This window comes from Trichomonas vaginalis, chromosome IV (assembly GCF_026262505.1).
Source record: "Trichomonas vaginalis G3 chromosome IV, whole genome shotgun sequence".
Lineage (NCBI taxonomy): Eukaryota > Parabasalia > Trichomonadida > Trichomonadidae > Trichomonas > Trichomonas vaginalis.
Window position 1 is genome coordinate 28,372,966 of NC_067206.1, and position 25,497 is coordinate 28,398,462.

At 33.7% G+C, this 25,497-nt stretch overlaps 8 protein-coding genes and 1 pseudogene across 9 annotated transcripts, besides 3 other annotated features; 7 read left to right on the forward strand and 2 right to left on the reverse strand.

Moving 5' to 3' along the window:
• Positions 1 to 15,257: part of a mobile genetic element that runs on past the window's edge.
• Positions 1 to 25,497: part of a mobile genetic element that runs on past both edges of the window.
• On the forward strand, positions 172 to 585 carry TVAGG3_0184370 (HNH endonuclease family; the record flags this gene model as incomplete). Its single annotated transcript, XM_051225750.1, has 1 exon — positions 172 to 585. One exon carries the CDS (start codon positions 172 to 174, stop codon positions 583 to 585), a length of 414 nt encoding a protein of 137 aa, XP_051110736.1.
• On the forward strand, positions 6,091 to 7,518 carry TVAGG3_0184380 (uncharacterized protein; the record flags this gene model as incomplete). The annotated part of the gene is made up of 1 exon (XM_051225751.1): positions 6,091 to 7,518. The coding sequence occupies one exon, from the start codon at positions 6,091 to 6,093 to the stop codon at positions 7,516 to 7,518; it is 1,428 nt and encodes a 475-aa protein (XP_051110737.1).
• Positions 11,632 to 14,160, forward strand: TVAGG3_0184390 (uncharacterized protein; the record flags this gene model as incomplete). The annotated part of the gene is made up of 1 exon (XM_051225752.1): positions 11,632 to 14,160. The coding sequence occupies one exon, from the start codon at positions 11,632 to 11,634 to the stop codon at positions 14,158 to 14,160; it is 2,529 nt and encodes an 842-aa protein (XP_051110738.1).
• Positions 14,739 to 15,136: a terminal%2Cinverted (terminal inverted repeat of Maverick-1A transposon ID:TVAGG3_0184320).
• On the reverse strand, positions 15,137 to 15,992 carry TVAGG3_0184400 (annotated as a pseudogene). Its single transcript has one exon. A coding segment is annotated over exon 1 (856 nt).
• On the forward strand, positions 16,426 to 16,590 carry TVAGG3_0184410 (uncharacterized protein; the record flags this gene model as incomplete). The annotated part of the gene is made up of 1 exon (XM_051225753.1): positions 16,426 to 16,590. The coding sequence occupies one exon, from the start codon at positions 16,426 to 16,428 to the stop codon at positions 16,588 to 16,590; it is 165 nt and encodes a 54-aa protein (XP_051110739.1).
• Positions 21,048 to 21,561, forward strand: TVAGG3_0184420 (organellar and viral DNA polymerase type B; the record flags this gene model as incomplete). Its single annotated transcript, XM_051225754.1, has 1 exon — positions 21,048 to 21,561. A coding segment is annotated over one exon (514 nt), but the record flags the coding sequence as incomplete, so codon positions are not given.
• On the forward strand, positions 21,642 to 21,962 carry TVAGG3_0184430 (organellar and viral DNA polymerase type B; the record flags this gene model as incomplete). The annotated part of the gene is made up of 1 exon (XM_051225755.1): positions 21,642 to 21,962. One exon carries the CDS (start codon positions 21,642 to 21,644, stop codon positions 21,960 to 21,962), a length of 321 nt encoding a protein of 106 aa, XP_051110741.1.
• On the forward strand, positions 22,471 to 22,872 carry TVAGG3_0184440 (uncharacterized protein; the record flags this gene model as incomplete). The annotated part of the gene is made up of 1 exon (XM_051225756.1): positions 22,471 to 22,872. The coding sequence occupies one exon, from the start codon at positions 22,471 to 22,473 to the stop codon at positions 22,870 to 22,872; it is 402 nt and encodes a 133-aa protein (XP_051110742.1).
• On the reverse strand, positions 23,276 to 23,725 carry TVAGG3_0184450 (protein of unknown function, DUF4106 family; the record flags this gene model as incomplete). Its single annotated transcript, XM_051225757.1, has 1 exon — positions 23,276 to 23,725. The coding sequence occupies one exon, from the start codon at positions 23,723 to 23,725 to the stop codon at positions 23,276 to 23,278; it is 450 nt and encodes a 149-aa protein (XP_051110743.1).

A 25,497-nucleotide genomic window follows, 5' to 3' on the forward strand; every position in this document is an offset into this window, starting at 1 on the left:
ACGTCAATGAGAACGTTAGGGGAACAAACTCAATGGGAAACATTGAGAAATCATGAAGATTATGAGATTTGTACGACATATCCTTTTACTATTCGTCGAAAGAAAGACAAACATATTATGAGTGAATGCTTAAATAATTATGGTTATATTGTGCTTAGTTTAAACAACAAAATGCATTTAAAGCATAGAATTATTGCAGAACAGTGGATTGAAAATCCAAACAATTTGAAAGAAATAGACCATATAAATCATGATAGAACGGACAACAGAATCTCAAACCTTCGTTGGTGTTCTAGATCTGAAAACAATAGAAATAAAAGCAAGTATGGCGATATAGTTTATGAGTTCGTTGATGAAATATCTGACGAAGCTGTTGAAATAACAGATTATGGTAAGCATTCGTTTGAGTTCTACTACTATGTTGAGAATGAAGACGCATTCTATTATTATACAGGTCTTAACTATCGAAAACTTCATATAAACTTTACAAAAACAGGTGCTGCTTATGTTTCTATGATAGATACAGAAAACAAGAGTGTAATTTTATTCATAAACAAATTCAAACGCTTGTACGGCTTCATATAGGACAAACATTATTTTTCAACACTAACGCCAACACTTAGGACAAACATTCATGACTAACATTACTGTATAACATAGACACTAACTTCATCGAAACTAAACATAAACACTTTGTCAAAACTTCTTCGTATATGTTTTGTCAAAACTTCATCGTAAATGCTTTGTCATGACTTCATCGTATATGTTTTGTCAAAACTTCATCGTAAATGTTTTGTCATGATTTCTTCGTAAATGTTTTGTCAAACTGCATCGAAACTAAACGTAAATGCTTTGTCATGATTTCTTCGTAAATGCTTTGTCAAGACTTCTTCGTAACGAGCGTAAATGACCCAAAATAATGCTTATGTTAGCATGTTAGATCTACCCCGATTTCTACCACGATTTCTACCCTCAGAGACTTCTTCGTAAACACTTTGTCATGACTTCATCGTAAACACTTTGTCAAGACTTCTTCGTATATGTTTTGTCAAGACTTTGTCGAACTTAAACGTAAACACTTTGTATAAACTTCTTCGTAAATGCTTTGTCATGACTTCATCGTATATGCTTTGTCAAGACTTCTTCGTAAACACTTTGTCATGACTTCATCGTAAACTCTATGTTAAACATGAACGTAAACTCTATGTTAAACATGAACGTAAACTCTTTGTCAAAAATTCATCGTAAACTCTTTGTCAAACATGAACGTAAACTCTATGTTAAACATGAACGTAAACTCTTTGTCATGACTTCATCGTAAACACTTTGTCAAACATAAACGTAAACTCTATGTTAAACATGAACGTAAAGACTTCATCGAAACTAAACGTAAACTCTATGTCAAACATAAACGTAAACTCTATGTCAAACATGAACGTAAACACTTTGTCAAACATGAACGTAAACTCTATGTTAAACATGAACGTAAACTCTATGTCAAACATGAACGTAAACTCTATGTTAAACATGAACGTAAACTCTATGTTAAACATGAACGTAAACTCTTTGTCAAAAATTCATCGTAAACTCTTTGTCAAACATGAACGTAAACACTTTGTCAAACATGAACGTAAACTCTATGTCAAACATAAACGTAAACTCTATGTTAAACATGAACGTAAACTCTTTGTCATGACTTCATCGTAAACACTTTGTCAAACTGCATCGAAACTAAACGTATATGTTTTGTCATGACTTCATCGAAACTAAACGTAAATGCTTTGTCAAACATGAACGAAAGACTTTGTCGAACTTAAACGTAAAGACTTCATCGAAACTAAACGTAAACTCTATGTTAAACTTAAACGTAAAGACTTCATCGAAACTAAACGTAAACTCTATGTTAAACTTAAACGTAAAGACTTCATCGAAACTAAACGTAAACTCTATGTTAAACACGAACGTAAAGACTTCATCGAAACTAAACGTAAACTCTATGTTAAACATGAACGTAAAGACTTCATCGAAACTAAACGTAAACTCTATGTCAAACATGAACGTAAACTCTATGTCAAACATGAACGTAAACTCTATGTCAAACATGAACGTAAACACTTTGTCAAACATGAACGTAAACTCTATGTTAAACATGAACGTAAACTCTATGTCAAACATAAACGTAAACTCTATGTTAAACTGCATCGAAACTAAACGTATATGTTTTGTCATGACTTCATCGTAAACACTTTGCATAAACTTCTTCGTAAACACTTTGTCAAACTGCATCGAAACTAAACATAAACACTTTGTCAAGATTTCATCGTAAATGTTTTGTCAAGACTTTGTCGAACTTAAACGTAAACACTTTGTCAAGACTTCATCGTAAACACTTTGTCATGACTTCATTGTAAACACTTTGTCAAACTGCATCGAAACTAAACATAAACACTTTGTCAAGATTTCTTCGTAAATGCTTTGTCATGACTTCTTCGTAACGAGCGTAAATGACCCAAAATAATGTTTATGTTAGCATGTTAGATCTACCCCGATTTCTACCACGATTTCTACCCTCAGAGACTTCATGTCATGACTTCATCGTAAATGTTTTGTCAAGACTTTGTCGAACTTAAACGTAAACACTTTGTCAAGACTTTGTCGAACTTAAACGTAAACACTTTGTCATGACTTCTTCGTAAACACTTTGTATAAACTTCTTCGTAAACACTTTGTATAAACTTCTTCGTATATGTTTTGTCAAGACTTCTTCGTAAACACTTTGTATAAACTTCTTCGTAAACACTTTGTATAAACTTCTTCGTATATGTTTTGTCAAGACTTCTTCGTAAACACTTTGTCATGACTTCTTCGTAAACAGTTTGTCATGACTTCTTCGTAAACACTTTGTCATGACTTCTTCGTATATGTTTTGTCAAGACTTCTTCGTAAACACTTTGTATAAACTTCTTCGTAAACACTTTGTATAAACTTCTTCGTATATGTTTTGTCAAGACTTCTTCGTAAACACTTTGTCATGACTTCTTCGTAAACACTTTGTATAAACTTCTTCGTAAACACTTTGTCAAGACTTCTTCGTAAACACTTTGTCATGACTACATGTCGAAATGAGTGTAAATGACTAAAAAATATTATTTATGTTAGCATGTTAGATCTAACATGTTTTCTCACATGTTTTCTAACATCATGAATTTGAATGTGTTTGCTCAGAAGCTTTGAGAAGTAAGCCATCTAAGAACTTGAGAGAGTCGAAGCCAACACATCTGGACCATTAGAGCGGGAGTACTGGAAAGACAAAAATATGCCAGAAAGAATAAGAAAATTCTTCTAAACTTTTTCATTAGATGTAAATCAGACATGAACGAGAACAGTCATGATATCATTAATGGTACCATTTATTTTAACATAAAGATGCAAAGCGCGGGGCATAGCCCATGAACAAAAATAATTTTTAGGGTAGATGGGTATATCTAACCTCATTTCTACCCTCATGTTTTCATGAATTTTATATATTAATGTTTTCGTTAAGCCACTTTGTGCCGTCAGTCAGTCAGGAGGGCTCTTGAGTCCATCTTGGCGCTTTGCGCGTCAGTTTAGGAAAGACTTTAGAAAGTTGTTGGAAAATAAGTCCTGGGAAGAGTATTATAAGGCATTTTGTGAAGAATATAGCAACTGCCGGAATTCCGGCGGTTGCTTTTTATACAAAATTCATGCAGGAAATTCTTGAGTTTTGGTTGAACGAATACGGTGGAGCCAAAAGTGGCTCGACCTCAAAACAAGCATTTTATGAGCTTACTAAGGGCGTTATAAATGAATTCAAAGGTATTTACATACATCCTGACCTCGTTCATTTTGTTGCTGAATTCAGCAAAATAATGAATTTTTTTCAGTGTCACCATGTCACCATGTCACCAGGTTAATTAACTTCTTTAAAAAATGATGACAACATGACATTTTGACAACATTTACGAAAATTATTTTGAAGAACTGAAGGTGTCACCATGTCACCATGTGTCACCAGGTTAATTAACTTCTTTAAAAAATGATGACAACATGACATTTTGACAACATTTACGAAAATTATTTTTGAAGAACTGAAGGTGTCACCATGTCACCATGTGTCACCAGGTTAATTAACTTCTTTAAAAAATGATGACAACATGACATTTTGACAACATTTACGAAAATTATTTTTGAAGAACTGAAGGTGTCACCATGTCACCATGTGTCACCAGGTTAATTAACTTCTTTAAAAAATGATGACAACATGACATTTAGACAACACAGCAGGATTAATGCAAAAATAAATTCCAATCATACTTTATACTGCCTCATTTACAGGTATTTCATCGTCAGTAAATGAATCCTCATTATCGTTTGGTTCAACCTGTTTATATAATCCTTTCATTTCTTCTTTCAAAACATAACACCATGTTTGTTTACCATCTATTCTTATCTGTTTCCTATCACATTTATCCTTAATGCTCATTTGGAAATTCTTGTCTTTCATGTCTGATGGTTTGCAGAATAGAGCATTTTTACACGTCATACCTGCACACAATTCATCATAATGTGTATTTATCCATACATCTAAGGATTTGTTGACATAATTCTATTAAATCTTGTTTGGCTTCAGTCATCGGTATGATTCGTACGTTAAATGATGAAAGGTCATATTGCATAAAATACGTCAGTAAATTATCATAAAATTCCTTAGTGCATGAATCCATTAAATTCTTGAAGTAATCAAAATTGACCCTATAATTTACCATTTACTCTTAAAACTACGTATCTTCTGTCTGCCAACTTCAATTTTGACAGGGTAAACGTTGTTAGTTACGAAAATGAAGTTTGCAACGTTCTGTGCTGTTCTTCTGGGTTGATTCTTTTCATTAATTCTAATCTCATTATCCGTAATAATTGATTTCAAAGCGTTGAAGTTTGCGAGTCTGTCTTCACCTACATTCTTGAGTTCATTAAGTACAAGAAACATTTTATTTTCAACTACTGAGTTGAAATTACCCGTTAGCTCACTTATTTCAGTAATGTTTTTACATGAATAACCGGCGGAGAAGTTCAAAATAATGTCTGTAAATCTGTTTTTACCTGTTCCCTGAAGTCCTTTCAAAATAATTGCTGTTTCATTCTTGATTCCAGGATGTTGAATCATTGATGCAATCCAGCCGAGTAGATATTTATACACTTCATCGTTATTATCACAAATGGCTTCTTTAATGAAATCCATAAACATCTCAATTTTGAGTAATCAGGCTTTTCAAGAATGTTGTATTTATAACCCTGAAACGTTGAGAAATACATCTGGGGAATCAGATTTAAAGCAAACACCCTTAACGGTTAATGAAGACAATTGATTTAATAGTACGTCCCATGCTGTTATGGTTTTACCTTCTTCTTTAAATAATTTAATCATTTGAGTGACTCTTTCATGCTTGATTGAGAACGAATGATATTTGATTCATTTTGTCGTGGATATTATAGTCCTTTTGAATGAAATATTTTGTTTCCACAATCTACAAAACGGATTACACGTGATAAATCCTCAATTACTTCAGAACTGTTTTATACTGATGATTTTCAGCCTTGCGTCTAATATCTTGTTATCAAGAATGAATCATCAAGTTTTATATCAAATGTTATTTTTGGCTTACGTAATAAAGGCAAAACGTATTCATCATAATATTCCTTTTGATATAGTTTCAGAATCTTCACTAAAACAAATGGAGAAGTCATTAAATGTACATATCTACTACGTGCTTTTTCAAAATTACTTTTAGCATTTTCAGTTAAATTGCAGAAGTTATAAACATTATCGTAGGCTTGATTAATTAAATGATCCGGTAACGAATTAATAGCTTGAAACAGTGTGAATAATGTTATTTCTTTTTCTAAATTCATGTTTCCACCGTCATTATGTACTTCAAAATCACTGATGCCATCAACTATGCTTTGAGCTAGTTTCTCGTCAATGTTTACGTTAATGTTTATAACTTCTGCAATTTAACTGAAAATGCTAAAAGTAATTTTGAAAAAGCACGTAGTAGATATGCACATTTAATGACTTCTCCATTTGTTTTAGTGAAGATTCTGAAACTATATCAAAAGGAATATTATGATGAATACGTTTTGCCTTTATTACGTAAGCCAAAAATAACATTTGATATAAAACTTGATGATTCATTCTTGATAACAGATATTAGACGCAAGGCTGAAAATCATCAGTATAAAAACAGTTCTGAAGTAATTGAGGATTTATCACGTGTAATCCGTTTTGTAGATTGTGGAAACAAATATTTCATTCAAAAGGACTATAATATCCACGACAAAATGAATCAAATATCATTCGTTCTTCAATCAAGCATGAAAGAGTCACTCAAAATGATTAAATTATTTAAAGAAGAAGGTAAAACCATAACAGCATGGGACGTACTATTAAATCAATTGTCTTCATTAACCGTTAAGGGTGTTTGCTTTAAATCTGATTCCCCAGATGTTTTCTCAACGTTTCAGGGTTATAAATACAACATTCTTGAAAAGCCTGATTACCCAAAAATTGAGATGTTTATGGATTTCATTAAAGAAGCCATTTGTGATAATAACGATGAAGTGTATAAATATCTACTCGGCTGGATTGCATCAATGATTCAACATCCTGGAATCAAGAATGAAACAGCAATTATTTTGAAAGGACTTCAGGGAACAGGTAAAAACAGATTTACAGACATTATTTTTGAACTTCTCGCCGGTTATTCATGTAAAAACATTACTGAAATAAGTGAGCTAACGGGTAATTTCAACTCAGTAGTTGAAAATAAAATGTTTCTTGTACTTAATGAACTCAAGAATGTAGGTGAAGACAGACTCGCAAACTTCAACGCTTTGAAATCAATTATTACGGATAATGAGATTAGAATTAATGAAAAGAATCAACCCAGAAGAACAGCACAGAACGTTGCAAACTTCATTTTCGTAACTAACAACGTTTACCCTGTCAAAATTGAAGTTGGAGACAGAAGATACGTAGTTTTAAGAGTAAATGGTAAATTTAAGGGTCAATTTGATTACTTCAAGAATTTAATGGATTCATGCACTAAGGAATTTTATGATAATTTACTGACGTATTTTATGCAATATGACCTTTCATCATTTAACGTACGAATCATACCGATGACTGAAGCCAAACAAGATTTAATAGAATTATCAACAAATCCTTTAGATGTATGGATAAATACACATTATGATGAATTGTGTGCAGGTATGACGTGTAAAAATGCTCTATTCTGCAAACCATCAGACATGAAAGACAAGAATTTCCAAATGAGCATTAAGGATAAATGTGATAGGAAACAGATAAGAATAGATGGTAAACAAACATGGTGTTATGTTTTGAAAGAAGAAATGAAAGGATTATATAAACAGGTTGAACCAAACGATAATGAGGATTCATTTACTGACGATGAAATACCTGTAAATGAGGCAGTATAAAGTATGATTGGAATTTATTTTGCATTAATCCTGCTGTGTTGTCTAAATGTCATGTTGTCATCATTTTTTAAAGAAGTTAATTAACCTGGTGACACATGGTGACATGGTGACACCTTCAGTTCTTCAAAAATAATTTTCGTAAATGTTGTCAAAATGTCATGTTATCATCATTTTTTAAAGAAGTTAATTAACCTGGTGACACATGGTGACATGGTGACACCTTCAGTTCTTCAAAAATAATTTTCGTAAATGTTGTCAAAATGTCATGTTGTCATCATTTTTTAAAGAAGTTAATTAACCTGGTGACACATGGTGACATGGTGACACCTTCAGTTCTTCAAAAATAATTTTCGTAAATGTTGTCAAAATGTCATGTTGTCATCATTTTTTAAAGAAGTTAATTAACCTGGTGACACATGGTGACATGGTGACACCTTCAGTTCTTCAAAAATAATTTTCGTAAATGTTGTCAAAATGTCATGTTGTCATCATTTTTTAAAGAAGTTAATTAACCTGGTGACATGGTGACATGGTGACACTGAAAAAATTCATTATTTTTGCTGAATTCAGCAACAAAATGAACGAGGTCAGGATGTATGTAAATACCTTTGAATTCATTTATAACGCCCTTAGTAAGCTCATAAAATGCTTGTTTTGAGGTCGAGCCACTTTTGGCTCCACCGTATTCGTTCAACCAAAACTCAAGAATTTCCTGCATGAATTTTGTATAAAAAGCAACCGCCGGAATTCCGGCAGTTGCTATATTCTTCACAAAATGCCTTATAATACTCTTCCCAGGACTTATTTTCCAACAACTTTCTAAAGTCTTTCCTAAACTGACGGCGCAAAGCGCCAAGATGGACTCAAAGAGCCCTCCTGACTGACTGACGGCACAAAGTGGCTTAACGAAAACATTAATATATAAAATTCATGAAAATTCATGAGGGTAGAAATGAGGTTAGATATACCCATCTACCCTAAAAATTATTTTTGTTCATGGGCTATGCCCCGCCGCTTTGCATCTTTATGTTAAAATAAATGGTACCATTAATGATATCATGACTGTTCTCGTTCATGTCTGATTTACATCTAATGAAAAAGTTTAGAAGAATTTTCTTATTCTTTCTGGCATATTTTTGTCTTTCCAGTACTCCCGCTCTAATGGTCCCAGATGTGTTGGCTTCGACTCTCTCAAGTTCTTAGATGGCTTACTTCTCAAAGCTTCTGAGCAAACACATTCAAATTCATGATGTTAGAAAACATGTGAGAAAACATGTTAGATCTAACATGCTAACATAAATAATATTTTTTAGTCATTTACACTCATTTCGACATGTAGTCATGACAAAGTGTTTACGAAGAAGTCTTGACAAAGTGTTTACGAAGAAGTTTATACAAAGTGTTTACGAAGAAGTCATGACAAAGTGTTTACGAAGAAGTCTTGACAAAACATATACGAAGAAGTTTATACAAAGTGTTTACGAAGAAGTTTATACAAAGTGTTTACGAAGAAGTCATGACAAAGTGTTTACGTTTAAGTTCGACAAAGTCTTGACAAAGTGTTTACGTTTAAGTTCGACAAAGTCTTGACAAAACATTTACGATGAAGTCATGACATGAAGTCTCTGAGGGTAGAAATCGTGGTAGAAATCGGGGTAGATCTAACATGCTAACATAAACATTATTTTGGGTCATTTACGCTCGTTACGAAGAAGTCATGACAAAGCATTTACGAAGAAATCTTGACAAAGTGTTTATGTTTAGTTTCGATGCAGTTTGACAAAGTGTTTACAATGAAGTCATGACAAAGTGTTTACGATGAAGTCTTGACAAAGTGTTTACGTTTAAGTTCGACAAAGTCTTGACAAAACATTTACGATGAAATCTTGACAAAGTGTTTATGTTTAGTTTCGATGCAGTTTGACAAAGTGTTTACGAAGAAGTTTATGCAAAGTGTTTACGATGAAGTCATGACAAAACATATACGTTTAGTTTCGATGCAGTTTAACATAGAGTTTACGTTTATGTTTGACATAGAGTTTACGTTCATGTTTAACATAGAGTTTACGTTTATGTTTGACATAGAGTTTACGTTCATGTTTAACATAGAGTTTACGTTCATGTTTGACAAAGTGTTTACGTTCATGTTTGACATAGAGTTTACGTTCATGTTTAACATAGAGTTTACGTTCATGTTTGACATAGAGTTTACGTTTAGTTTCGATGAAGTCTTTACGTTCATGTTTAACATAGAGTTTACGTTTAGTTTCGATGAAGTCTTTACGTTCGTGTTTAACATAGAGTTTACGTTTAGTTTCGATGAAGTCTTTACGTTCATGTTTGACAAAGTCTTTACGTTCATGTTTAACATAGAGTTTACGTTTAGTTTCGATGAAATCTTTACGTTTAAGTTTAACATAGAGTTTACGTTTAGTTTCGATGAAGTCTTTACGTTTAAGTTTAACATAGAGTTTACGTTTATGTTTGACATAGAGTTTACGTTCATGTTTGACAAAGTGTTTACGTTCATGTTTGACAAAGAGTTTACGATGAATTTTTGACAAAGAGTTTACGTTCATGTTTAACATAGAGTTTACGTTCATGTTTAACATAGAGTTTACGATGAAGTCATGACAAAGTGTTTACGAAGAAGTCTTGACAAAACATATACGAAGAAGTCTTGACAAAGCATATACGATGAAGTCATGACAAAGCATTTACGAAGAAGTTTATACAAAGTGTTTACGTTTAAGTTCGACAAAGTCTTGACAAAACATATACGAAGAAGTCTTGACAAAGTGTTTACGAAGAAGTTTATACAAAGTGTTTACGATGAAGTCATGACAAAGTGTTTACGAAGAAGTCTCTGAGGGTAGAAATCGTGGTAGAAATCGGGGTAGATCTAACATGCTAACATAAGCATTATTTTGGGTCATTTACGCTCGTTACGAAGAAGTCATGACAAAGCATTTACGAAGAAGTCTTGACAAAGCATTTACGAAGAAATCATGACAAAGCATTTACGTTTAGTTTCGATGCAGTTTGACAAAACATTTACGATGAAGTTTTGACAAAACATTTACGAAGAAATCATGACAAAACATTTACGATGAAGTTTTGACAAAACATATACGATGAAGTCATGACAAAGCATTTACGATGAAGTTTTGACAAAACATATACGAAGAAGTTTTGACAAAGTGTTTATGTTTAGTTTCGATGAAGTTAGTGTCTATGTTATACAGTAATGTTAGTCATGAATGTTTGTCCTAAGTGTTGGCGTTAGTGTTGAAAAATAATGTTTGTCCTATATGAAGCCGTACAAGCGTTTGAATTTGTTTATGAATAAAATTACACTCTTGTTTTCTGTATCTATCATAGAAACATAAGCAGCACCTGTTTTTGTAAAGTTTATATGAAGTTTTCGATAGTTAAGACCTGTATAATAATAGAATGCGTCTTCATTCTCAACATAGTAGTAGAACTCAAACGAATGCTTACCATAATCTGTTATTTCAACAGCTTCGTCAGATATTTCATCAACGAACTCATAAACTATATCGCCATACTTGCTTTTATTTCTATTGTTTTCAGATCTAGAACACCAACGAAGGTTTGAGATTCTGTTGTCCGTTCTATCATGATTTATATGGTCTATTTTTTTCAAATTGTTTGGATTTTCAATCCACTGTTCTGCAATAATTCTATGCTTTAAATGCATTTTGTTGTTTAAACTAAGCACAATATAACCATAATTATTTAAGCATTCACTCATAATATGTTTGTCTTTCTTTCGACGACGAATAGTAAAAGGATATGTCGTACAAATCTCATAATCTTCATGATTTCTCATGTTTCCCATTGAGTTTGTTCCCCACTAACGTTCTCATTGACGTCCTCAATATCTTCTTCCTCACTGAACTCGTCAATATTTTCACTAGCTCCTTCTGTAATGTTTTCATCGGCATTGTCATTGACTTCTTCTGTAATGTTAGATGTTGTTGTTTCGCTCATGTTCTTTCACTAATGTTAAAAGTTATGTTGTACGAATTTTGAACAGAATTTAGAGCAGTTATGAAACAATGAAGTATTTTTACGCTATTGAAAGGAACTATGAGAGTGAAGTACATGACAGCAATGACAAAAGGAACTAATATCAAACCTAATGAAATCGCTCACGAGGACATAGAGCTTAACAAGTATTTTGTGGAGTATCTTATAAGTGAAGAGTATGTAAGACCTTACTTCATGTTTGACAGCATGAATGAGGATGTTATTTCATGGTTAAAGAATATAAGCAATGTTTTCGGTAAGTACGTCATAGATGACAAAGGTCTTGTTGTATTTTATGAGACAGCAATACGAACACAGGAACTAATGGATATTATGCACTCAACAGCAAAGAAAGGATTTAGTACTATTGGCATGAATGAACATTGCAGGAATGACATATACAACCTATGCTCACGAAAGCCTTACACAAAAGCAATACAAATGATAGAACATAAGTGTCTAAGGTCAGCAAATGAAATCATTACTGTCAGTGGTTATGAAAGAACTGTTAGCAAAGATGAGTGGAAACAGCTATTCATATTAAGGAAGGACGTTGTTGAACTAGTTAAACCTGTTGCACAAACATTGTTTCAGATAAGACCAGCAATGACTAAGAACCCTTTGACCTTAGTCAATGAGACCATAGAGGTTGAAGATAATGACATGAAAGAACTAGGAATGAATGAGAGAAGTTGTGAAGGATGTTTGAGTCAAAACACATGGTTCTTCAGAGCTGTTAAGAAACTTAGTAAAGAACGACAGAAATATTTTATAGAGAAGTATTGCAAAGGATGTGTAAATGAATTGCTTGAAATAGAACTTAGAGACACTTTCACACTAAAGGACTTGAGGAGAAATAAGTACATGAGTGAAGAAGGTATTGACATAGCTAGTGTTATAAATGACTTAAGAAGATGTGTTGTTGTTATTGACGGAGCACGAATAACATATCTAGTGAAAGATTATGATGGAATACGAGACACAACAACACTTGTGTCAGTAGATAGCAAGGAATTCAATAAGCTCATGAAGAGTGTTTATGTAGGACGTATTGAAGAGAAGGATGTGAACGCACTGATGATTTATGAAGCGGGTCAGAACAAGAACTATCTTATGAAGTCAGGCATGAGATTCTTTGACGAAAGAGATGACATTTACAGCTATTTCAGAGGATATGAGTATGAGGTACTGAATGAAGTAGATGAAAGCGTTATTGAAGGATATTTGAAACATGTTCACGATGTCATATGTAATGAGGATGAAGAGCTTTATGAGTATGCTTTGAACTGGTTCGCCTACATCGTTCAAAATCCTTGTGGAAAGACTGGAACAGTACTTTTGTTAACAGGAAAGCAAGGAACTGGTAAGAATGTACTTAGTAATGTTCTATGCGAGCTCATTAGCAAGTACGCCAACAATAATATAACGGCAATAGAGAATGTGGTTGGTAGATTCAATGCTGCTATTGAGAACATGAAGCTCATCGTATGCAATGAACTAAGCTCATGCGATACGTCTAAGGTCATGAACCACGACGCACTAAAGTCAATAGTAACAGAGACTCAGTTGGACTTAAATCAGAAGTGTCAGCCAGTAAGAAAGATAGAGAATGTTTGTAATATCATCATGATATCTAACAACTTCAACTCAGTAAAGATTGACAAAGACGACAGAAGATTTGTTGTCATTGATGTAAGCAGCAGATACAAAGGAAATTACGAATATTTCTCAAATCTCATTGAAAGCTTTAATGAAGAGTTTTATTCAAACTTACTGACGTACTTCATGAAGAAAGATTTAAGTGAATTTGATGTAAGGAAGATACCATTCACCAGGGCTAAACAAGAACTCATCGAAATGAACAAAACACCTTACCAAATGTTTTACGAGGAGTTCTATGAAAAGTTTGTATCCGGATGGAATTGTACAGAGTGCTACAGAAGATATAAAGAATTTGCGAAGGAGAATGAATTCTTTGCATGTAGTTCAAATGTATTTGGTGGCAAGATGAGAGAATTTGTGAAGAGAAGTAGAAAGCGAGACGGTTCTGCAAGAAGTTATATTTATGAAGCAAGTATGATATTAGAAGGTCGTGGAAAGAAAGAAACAGTGAATTATGAGGAAGTGCTTGAAAAATTCATGGAGTACATGGGAAGCAATATAACATACAACAAAGACATATACAGTGAGTTTAAGTACTACTGTGAACAGCATGAGATTGAAGTAATGAGTAAAGGAGACTTTGAAACGCTTATGAAAGACAGTAAGGAGGTCGTTCATGAGAACAGTGTTGAAATAGTTCATGAGAACAGTGAGGAGGTCATACATGAATGCAATGATGAAATAGTTCACGATGTCGTTCGTGAAGAAGCCATTGCAACAAAGAATGATATAAAGGATTTCATAGAACTTAACAAGGAGGAGTTTAAAGAAGGCTATGAAGTGAAAAGATGTGAAGAAGATTTCTTGGCGTATTTGAAGAAAAAGAGACTAAAGCCAATGGCTCAAAATAAGTTTCAATCGATGTTTGAAAAGAAACGTTTGAGCTATGGTGGTGTAAGAAGCACATATTACTTTGTTAAGAAGTGAGGACATTTATTTTTGTTGTTAGTGTTGGAGTTTGTGTTTGTTGTTAGTGTTTGTCATTTGTGCTGAAGTTAGTACTTGATGTTAGTGTTGGAGTTTGTGTTTGTTGTTAGTGAGAGAATAGATTAAATCATGAACTTTGCCATGGTCTCTGTCCCTAGTAGTTTTCATTAAGTTCTGGAAATAATGAAAGTCATAAACTTTGCCATGGTCTCTGTCCCTAGTAGTTTTCATTATCTCACAGAGTTAATGAAAGTCATACTTTCTATCAGATGAAGCATGCAGATGAACATAATGAAAGTTAGTGAGTTTGCACGAGTTATGAAAAAATATTGGCATATTAGATGAGATAGCTGATGAAACAGATGAAGATAAATTAAATCTTGGACTTTGCCACACTCTGTCCCTAGTTCCTCAAAAATCCTTGACAATGTTGCTTAGAAATTTTGGTTCAAAACCTCATTCTGATTTTAATGAATTCAACAGGATAGAAATGAGGTTAGAAATCGGGTTAGATATACTCATCTACCCTAAATTTATTTTTGTGCTATGTTTTCATACGTGTGGGAGTGGTGATATCATTATTTTTATGTAAATGACGAAAACTATTGAGATAACAAACTACAACGGTCATGAGTTCAAGAATTTGTTCTTCGTTCCTCGTGAAAATACATTCTATCAGATACGAGGGAGAAGGGTAAAGTTAGTTTGAGCGTTTATGAAGGAATGAAGAATGGAAAGTTTATACAAGCATACGATACAAACGGTAAACGTGTTTCATTAGCTTTGTCAAAACTTACTAACATTTATTTGACAGTGACTTTGACTCTGACGATTGGAGTGACAGCAGCGATACTGAAGAATATGAACTTATGTGTGAAGCACAGCAATGGAAGAGTTGCAATACTTTTGTAAGTGAGAACGTTTATTTTTTACATTAGTGAGGTGAAGTGGTTGGCGGCTTTATAAATATTTAAGGTTAAGTTGGTTTTTGTGTTTGTGTTGTAAAATATACGTTAACGGTTTTGTAAAGTGTCAAAACAGCTAAGTGGTGTACGGAGGCGCGCAGTGCCTCTGTACACGACTTAGGTATACTAACTTGAGTACCTGTCGGGTTCCCATTGTTGTCATAGTCAATAGTATTTTCATATGGGTCGCGTTTGGGTATTTCTATTTTTACTTTGTCACCTTTCTGAAGTTTGAAGCCCGGCATTCTTTCTTGTTTGTCTCTTTTGACTAAATTATTAAATATATAGTCTTTCTCTAAGTCAGGGTTGTTTTTCATTTCTTCGGGGGAGTGGTTTCCCAAACCTTTTTGTTTACGGTTATTGTAAATATTTAAAACTTGTCTCATCTTTGCCTTGGAGAAGTGTCTATACTTGTCGTCATATGACATTTCATTTGCTTCACCACCTTGTGGTTGGTTTAAGTCTCTTAACATTTTTATACATCCGTCAATGACACCAAGAGCAGAATGGTTTTGGTCGACGATGAAATATTGGTTTACATTTTTTGAACGCAGATAGTTTTTTACATCATCTGATTTGAAAGAACTTTCACAGTCAGATGTCAGTTTTGTTGGATGGTATTTGTCAACGAATATTGTCAAAGCAGTTTTCACATCTAAAATATTTTTGGACCATAATGGTATGGCTTCACAGTATCTTGTGTTTTGACCAACAAATATTAACCAGTATGGTGGTCCATCTTCTCTATACCTCGGAATGTTTTCAAGATATCCATAAACCAAGCATTTGGTGTTGAACTAAAGATTTTATCATGAGTGCTTTCTTTGTTGCCTTAGAAACATAGGGGTCCTTGTTTGGATTCGTCATTTTTTAACCCATAAGAAATGGGTTTATTGGCGCATTAGCAGAGTCGCATCCAGATTTTTACCCGCAGTGGAACAATAGCTAGAGGTGCATTTGGAATTGGAAGGAAATTTTGAGTACATTAGTATACTTAAAGAGAAAGCACAACCTATTATACAAACTGTACAGAAAGGTTGGGATGTAGCACGAGATGCAACAAATCTTATTCCAAATCCTGAAACAAGAGGAAAAGTTCAAGGATGGATGGACAATGTAGGAAGACAAGCAGGAAACTATTATAACAAAGCAAATAACTACTATAACCAAGCAGGACACTATATGGACCAAGGTGAAAGATTCTTTAACAGAGGATATAACCATGCACAACAATGGGTAAGCAATAACCAACCGCAACCACCTCAAACTTGGGAAATGAAAGGTTTTTTATTGAGATGAAATGAACAATGCAGCATTGAGACAAATGAGTTCAAGATGGATTTGTCGGCTTCCAGCATTTAAACCGATACCATATAGTCAGGCTCAGCATGTGAAACTGAATGATATTATTAAAGGAATCATCCCACCTCCACAACAACAACCAGTTGAAAACAAACCAAATTAAAATTTTTTACTGAGATGAAATGACCGAAGAAGTTGAAACGGTAGATTTGACACCACAAACAAAAAGTTCAGAACCATTGTCAAAACCTGTCAAAGAACTTACAGATGAAGAGAAAAATTCAATAATAGAAAGTGCCAGGTCTGGAAATACAAACCCTAACTATAAAGTCACTTTTCATAGAAATGGAACGGCTAGTCTCTCAAAAAAGAAACAGACTCTCACAAATAAAATATTGAAGTCTGAAGGAGCTTTCGAGACAACAGATGGGAAAGTATACTTCACTGACCAACAGTTCATTATAGAACATCTCATTGACTTAGAGTCGAAATATTCTAAACTTTACAACAAACACAAAAAGTTGAAAGGAAAACAAAAACAAAAGGCATATGATATTTATGAAGATGTTGACGACACAACTGTTCCTGCAAGTGAAGTAAAGTCAGAGGAACCGAAAAGTGACGAAAAACCGATAGAAGAAGAAAAACCAAAAACTGAAGATAAACCAAAACCAAAGTTTAGTTTCCAAACTAAACCAAGTCAACCTTCATTAGCTGGTATGGGTTGGCGTCAAAGACTTATGGCAGCAGGCGGTTATGTAAAGTAAAGAGAAAAAAAAATATTTTTTATTTTTATAAAAATGCCCCCATATAGAATGGATAGAAAGTCTGCTAGAATAAAAGCAGAGTTACAAAGATATGGTTGGAGAGTTTCGAAGAATTTTAAATATAGGAAGGGAAGACCCATAAAAGTCTATGACAAATTGTCTGGTCTTCGCTACGAAATGGATTTGGAAACAGCACGTGCCAATTATCCAAACAGACTAGAGAGGTTAGAAGAAGAACGTCTTATGGACATGCCTTTCGATGTTAGTGAACCTCAAGTTGAAGGACACGACGGCTTTGCCAGATTCTACTGGAAACATGACGAACAATTGCATCCTTTGAGAAGGAAAAAAGGAAAAGGTGAAGACGCACATGCTCCCATGGAAAGAACAAGATATTCATATGAAAAGTATCGTGAAGTTAGAAGTCAAATTACATCCGGTCGAACCTTTACAGTAAACTTTGACGAAGGAAAGAACAAAGAAGGCTTCATGGGTGTACTTGCTGCAATTCAAGACGGAAATAAGAAAGGACACAATCTCAGATTGACCATAACAGATTTGGATGGTCACATTTACTATGCACATGGCAATGAACAAACAGCCGCAAAACTTCTTGACGCTTTCAAGACTACAAAGAGAGAACAAATGGTTGACTCCGACTCAGACATTTTGAATGCAATTGAAGGAATTGCAAGTGTCAAGTTCGAATGGTACAACATAACCCTCAAGCAGTCAGACAACATGCTGGATACTTCCGTTCATAAATAAGTCTGACATTGACTTGACAAGGTATGGAATTTACAATTCAATTGAAACAATTGTCAACGAACCTTGCATTCTTACATGTCTCAGGAACTCTGGTCTTGTTACAGATGAGAAGATGAAGTATCTTGAGTCATGTGTGAAGACAAGGTACATTCTCAGAGGTCAATTGGCAAAAATTGCACCGTTGGCAAATGTCAATATTCGAGTCAACATACCTACAGCTAAAGGTTCTTCACATGACGACTATGTTGTTGACAAAGACTTACCATGGTTGAAGATTGTAATTGTCCACAACCACTTCATGTTGAACGAAAGTCTTACAAACCCATTCTTTGGTAAAAGTAAGTGCAACATTGTCAGAGCTGTAAACATTCTTTTCGAGAAAGGTTTGTTGGAACCAATTCCAGATGACAAGCTGACAGAAACTTTTGTACCAAAGACGAAACAAACTTTTCATTGTTAGCAAGACCAAAAGTTGTTCCAGACAAAGTTCTAGTACAAAAGAAGTACACAGTTCCACAAGGAGTTGGATCGTTCGGATACCAACCTGAACCAGAAGAACTTCCAATGAGGTTGCAAGAACTTCAAGATGCTATAAACAAACTTCCATTGAGACATCCAATTGACGTCAAATTGTATTGGAGAGCATCTGAGTTAGGTCAGAAGGTTTTATATGAAACAGGTTGCTTCGACGATGTTTATGAGATAACAGGAGAAGTTTCGCAGAAGATAAGAGACTCACTTGAATTTCCACAAACTGGACCAATTGGTTGCGACAAGTTCGACTCAAACGAAAAGATATACTATGTCGACCTTAACGCTGCGTACATGAGGTTTGTCCAATATATTCCGACTGGAATTCCAAACGAAGATGGTGAGTTCCCGGGAAGGAACTATACAGTTGGAAAAGTCATACAACAACTGTATGATATTAGGAAAGCTTCAAACCCCAAACTTGCAATGACACTCAAATTGCTTATGAATTCGACATGGGGATATTCCATTAAGAAACCTCAAGAGATGAAGAGTAAACATTATGAGAAGGTCGACAACTTTGTTGAAAGGTTTTCTCCTTTTGTTTTGAAGTACGAATTCACTCAAGGTCAAAGTGGCTTAGTAACCACATTAAAACCTATTATCGAACATTGGTCTTACCCTCAGTTCGCAAAAGCAGTCCTTGACGAGTACAACAAATTCTTCTCCGAAGTCAAATCGAAAGTCAAGGTTTACTATGAGAACATTGACGCACTCATGACGAACGAAGAAGGATACAACAAACTCATTGAAATGGGTATGGTCGGTGAAAAAATGGGCTGTTTTAAGCTAGATAAGGTATTTTCCGAAGTTCATGTAATATCGAAAAGGAAATATTGGGGCATACTTGAAGACGGCACAGAAATAAAACATTGCATGAAGTAAAAACGTTTTTCAAAAAAATATTTTTTTATTTTATTTGAAATGTACGCTGAGTTTGTTGGAGCAGACCGTTGGGAAACTTGTTTGTTAGATGACAAATATGAAATTCACTGTTGTGAGTCATTTGAAGTCAGAAACAAAAAGACAAAAAGAGTTTTAAGCGAATGGGAGCGAAATGACGGATATGCTATTATGAAGATGGGTGGAAAACACTATCTTAAACATGTTGTCATTGCAACTCGTTTTATACTGAATCCTAACAATTTACCTTTTGTAGACCTTATAAACCATATAAGAAACGACAATAGACTTGAAAACTTACGTTGGGTCACTCGTTCTGAAAACAATAAGAACAAAGGCAAATTTGGAGATATTGTATTCGAATTTGTCGACGAACTAGAAGATGAAACAATTGAAATTACAGACTATGGCAAGCATACGTTGGAGTTTTACTACTATAGCGAAGAACAAGACTCTTTCTACTTTTATACCGGCGTAAACTATAGGAAATTACAAGTATATTTTACTAAGGCGGGCTATGCTTATGTAAACACTAGAGATACAGATGGAAAATACGTTCAAATACTTCTTAACAAATTCAAGAAGCTATATGGCATACCATTTTAAAACAATATATTTTTACATATATTAAATGCTTCAGGTTGAAAAACAAAGAACAAAAGTAGCAGATACAAAACCGTTAGACTATATCTTTACAAATGCTGGTAGGACTATTTCAGATGAAGAAATTTCATCCCGAGCATACAGGTTTGACTATCCAATTCGTTGGCTTCAAAGTCCTTCAGATGCAAAGGCAATAGGATTTAGAAGAGTTTTGTTTTCAAATAGAACTAACGCATTTATGTTCGCAGTATATTTTCATGGCAGTATGAAGGTCCTGATGGTCTAATAGACAAATTTGACGAAATGAGAATCTTTACAATTCGTTCAGACGAAAGTCTTGAGAAAACTCTAAATGACTTTCAAACTCAAATGAACAAATATTATTGGGAATTTCAAGAAAAATACGACTCTTTACTAAATGGAACATACTATCTGAAACTAGAATATGACAAGATGAACTCCACCGTTTCATTTCAAAAGATTGAAATTAACCCTCCAAGAGATACAGAGTTTTTATTTTGGAAGTAGACAAACGTTCTTGGGCACAATTTCTTCGGTTACTAAACCAGAACGAACCATTACCACCAGATGGTCCATTTAAATTTATACTTCCACCAGCAGATTTGACAGTTTATAGAAACGTATTTGACCCTCAAAATGTTATGTGTCATGCAAGTTTCAGTTCAAGCAACAATAGTTTTCTATGTATTGGTAAGGACTTTTATGACTTTGCTTCCAAATTCTACGAACCATCTAGTAACAGTTTCTCTGACTTTCAAGTTTGGTTCACAACAAATGGTGCAATATATTATTCCATTGTACTATGACTTTATTCTCGAATTGTCTTTCATATATAACTACGGAAAAGTGCTGAAAAAGTATTGAAAAATACTTTTAGGGTAGAAGGGTATATCTATCCCGTTTTCTACCCTTTTTTCTACCATCGTAGAAAACTCATGAAAACAATTTATTTTTGACACTTTCACAAAAAAATAAAAAATAAAGTTAGTTTTTTTTAAAAAATATTTTTTATTTTTATTGTAAGAACATGTTAGCATCAACTTTACCAAACTCTTTAGTTATGAACCCAACTTCAATGTTAGTAGATACGTCAAAAACTATTCCAGATTCGTTTGATTTCGAAACAACAATCCAGAAGATAAAGCAAGAACTTCTCCAAGGAGATTTAGATTGCACTGCAAAAGATGAAACAAATGAACAATATCTTTATGAAATGCAGGATATTATTGACCATCTACCTAAACTTCCTGAAATACAACAACAAAAGCTTACTATTCCAGAATTTGAAGAAATTGAAGTCAGACCAACCGACTCAGTTGAAATTAAGAAGTTCATACGTAAAGTTAACTATGAGTTCCTTGGAATTCATTGCAACCACAAAGTCATGGACAAAGACTGCAATATGGTATATAAGAACATATCTGACTTATACAAATCTGAAGAATTCAAAACATATGACAATTTTGTTACGTTAGTAGCTAAATGTGTTTGGGAAATAAGAAATAAAGACAAAAGAAATAAGGTATGGAACGAACAAATTAGACCTGCATGTTTTGAATTTAAGAGGACCATTGACGCTTTAGTTGTTCTTGCAGGACAAATTTCAATGTACAATGCTAAAATGAACCCACAATGTTCTAAATGTAAAGCAGCAATAAGGAAATATAACTATTCTGTCAAAGAGATAGAACGTATGCGAAACGACTATGCTGACTTAAAGAAAGAGATAGAGAAACCAGCAGAAAACAAAATGAACATATTGGCATTTCTAAACAAAAACTATCCAACAGCTGACGATTTCCTTCTTTCAGATGTCAAGAAGAAATATAAAGATACATTCAATATTGTGAAAACTTTTGACATACTGACAGAGGAAATCGAAGCCACAAAATTGTTTAGAATTTCACGAATTCACAATGTTTACCATGTAAAACGCTTATAAAACTTTATGGTAGAAAAAAGGGTAGAAAACGGGATAGATATACCCTTCTACCCTAAATTTTATTTTTGCCGAATTCTGTATAAAATTCTGAGTAAAATGACATATGGAACACATACTTTTTCAGTAAGGACATATGAGGTTAAAAAAAGAGGTGAAAAGTTGTGTGCATTTGCACTAGTTCACCTAAATTTATTTTTGACCGTAAAATTCAAATATGACTAACACTAAAGTAACCTTACAAATGTAAACTTATATCGTTCTATTTTCTCCAGATACCAAACATACAGACGACTGGTTCAGAAACCAAAGCACACAAGAACTTTTGAGTGAAATTTCTCTAGACCGAGAATTCTCGGTCTTGCATAAAACACATGAAAATCGTAAAAATTTGCCAATAAATTTAAGAGGATATTATGTTCATAGACTTTTAGTAAATGCTGTTGCAATGTGGGCTTCTCCTCGTTATGCATGGCATGTTTACAAACTTCTTGACGATTTACATACAGAAATGAGAAAAGAGATGGAAAACAAGCTTGAAGCAAAAGACAAAAGCATTCAGAAAAGAATACCACGTTCGGTACCAAAAGGAAAGGAAAAGAACTATAAGTATATGATTTATACTGAAGATATGGAAGACAGTGACATGGTTATGTTGCATTTAGTCAGAAGAAACAACAAAAGCTTTTACGACCTTGCTAAGATTTGCAAATCTGACAGAAATTGGTTCTATCGCGAAAACTTACCGATTTCAATGACTCCAAATGAAGATGTGAAACAAATAGTTCAAGATACGTTACCTCAAACACACTATGATATTAAAGGTTGTACAATTTTTACCTTCAAAGAAGATTTGCCATTGTTAAAGGAAAAAATAACAGAGTATTTTGACAACTTCAAACAAGTAGGGTAAATGCACTCTTTATTTTTCAAGCTTGACTTCAGATGGCTCAGGTAGCTCTATAAGGTAAATTGCCTCGTCAAATCCTTCTGGCATTCCGAGTCCTTCCATCCGACAGGAAAATATTTTCCCGACAACTGGAAAAAATTTTCCGGACAAAGGGAAAAAATTTTCCCGACGACAGGAAGAACTCTTCCAGTTGTCCGTCCGTAAACCATTCAAATTTTCGAAAATTGAGAACTTTTTGGTCGAACTTCAGAAAAAGTTTTTCCTTCCGACAGGAAAAATTTTTCCTTCCGACAGGACACAAACGGATGACTGACGTTCCTCTTCCTGAATGCCTTCCAAAGCCAGAAGAACCGAAAGCTGCAGAACCACAACAGACTTACTTACTAAGACTAAACACTTACATTTTTCAAGCTTGACTTTTTACAATTTGAACTTTGTTTGCGTAGATATGAATTCTGAAAGAAGTATGAGGGTCTTGTATGACTTTATACTTCTCCCATAGTTCATGTCTGTCAAACTTACCTGCCATGGACTCTTTCATAAGTTCCATGAAATCGTCTTCGGACAATCCTGGGAAAAGTATAATGTCAGTAAGTATTCTCTTTACATCCTTACTTAAACTCTTTGCTGTCTGTACACATATTACGACTGAGATGTTAAAGTGTCTGAGCTTCTTGAGAATTCGACACATATCTTGTTCTCTATTCTTTAACAAAGGATGAGAAGCAAAGTCATCTAAGATAAGAAGACATCTGTGAGGGTAAGTCTTCCAATCGTAAGATTGCAATTTCTTCGAAATGTATTCTATCTCTTTCTGTTTGTTTCTGAAGTGTTTCTTCTCTAATATTCTCTGCATTTCCTCATTAGGGTCTTTGAACTTAGAATTTATATACTCATTTATAGCATTATACTTCAAAACTCTTCTTTGGTACTTCTTTATCCAATCTAACAACTCAGAGTCTTTTATACATACTAACTTAGACTTCTTTATAATATCTTTGAACGAATTGACGGTTTGGTCAAATTGACCAGAAGTCGAACAAATAACAACTAACTCATAGAATGGGTTCTTCTCATCTAGTTCTTGTTGTTGTGCAGCCATTTTAAGATAAGTGAAAGTCTTACCCGACCCAGGTGGTGCAATTAGACCTGTTATACCATTCTGAGCAAATAAGAACTTGTCATGTATAGGTTTTATCTGAGCATTTTCTAACTTCCTCTTGTTCTTATTTAAAACATTCTCAAATTTTTTGTCAATGTCAGCAAACTTTTTTTCTAACATATTTTTAGAAAAATTAAAATTTTTTTTTTTTTTAAAAAATTTTTTTAATTTTATATTTTTAGAAACAAACTTTTTGACAGCAAAACATCTGTCGACCATAAAATCTTACATAGTGTAAACAAGAAAGGTGAATTTGTTCTAAAGTTCTGTTTCTGGGAATATGACAAGAACCATAAAACATTAAGCAGAGCAGTCTTAAAATTTGTCAATGACAGACTTGTTGACAGAGATGACGCCGATTGGAAAGATGAAGTCCAACAAAAGTTCTTAGAATGCAAAGAAGACACATGCGCTTTTCTTGAAGATGAAATAGAAAACAGAATAGAAGAGCTATTAAAGGACAAAGAACTTTTACATAAATATGGTTGCGCCAAATTTGACATAACTCCACCAGAAAAGAAGAAGAAAGAAAAGAAAGTAGAAGAAGAGAAGAAAGAACCTGAACCAGAGCCAGTTCCACCGAAGAAGAAATTTGACATGTAAAAATAAAATTTTATTTTTAGAACATTTCTGGGTCAATGTCAATGTTCTCTTCCTCTTTAGGAGTAAACACTGGCTTAGACTCTAAAATCTTTTTACCCAATTTACCTTGAACTTCTACAACTTTAGACTCATAATATTCATAGTCGTCTGTCTTCTTTGGTTCATAAGGTATAACAAGTTTGTATGCTTTGCCTTCTTTAAGGTTTGAGAACCTTCTGTCAAAACTTTCTTTGACTGTTAACAAACCTTCTATGTCTAAGTCTTCAAATTTCGCACCATTTTTAGTCACAATAGCAAACTTAACTGGTTCGATGTTCCAAAATTTGCTGAATGTAGACTTTTCAAAATTGTAGAAGTAAACATTCAAATATGCGAATGGAGCTAACTTATCTTTGACTTCTGTCATGTACTTATTTACTGAGATGAATTTTGCCATCTTTTTCTATCGGATAAAAAAATATTTTTTTAAAATTTACTCAGAAAAAATTTTCTTTGTATATACACCATTCTGTACGTCTAAAAGACTTTTGACATTTGCCAAGAATGTTCGTTTAGACGCTGGCATATAACCATACTCTTGACAATATTGTTTATATTCATCATATAAAGACTTTTCATCTAAACACTCAAAGTCGCTTTCTTCTATGAACAGTTCATATACACTCTTGTTTGCTTCTAACAATGTTTGTCTCTCTTCGGTATGTGGAATTTGTCTTGGATTGAAGTTAGAAATATCTAATGTCATGAAATATGAGAACAAGTGGTTGTAAAAGTCAGATGTCAAACATTCTGACAAAGCGTCAAAATATTCAGTATCTTGCATATGAGAATCTGACGTTCTGACGACTACATATCTTCTGTCA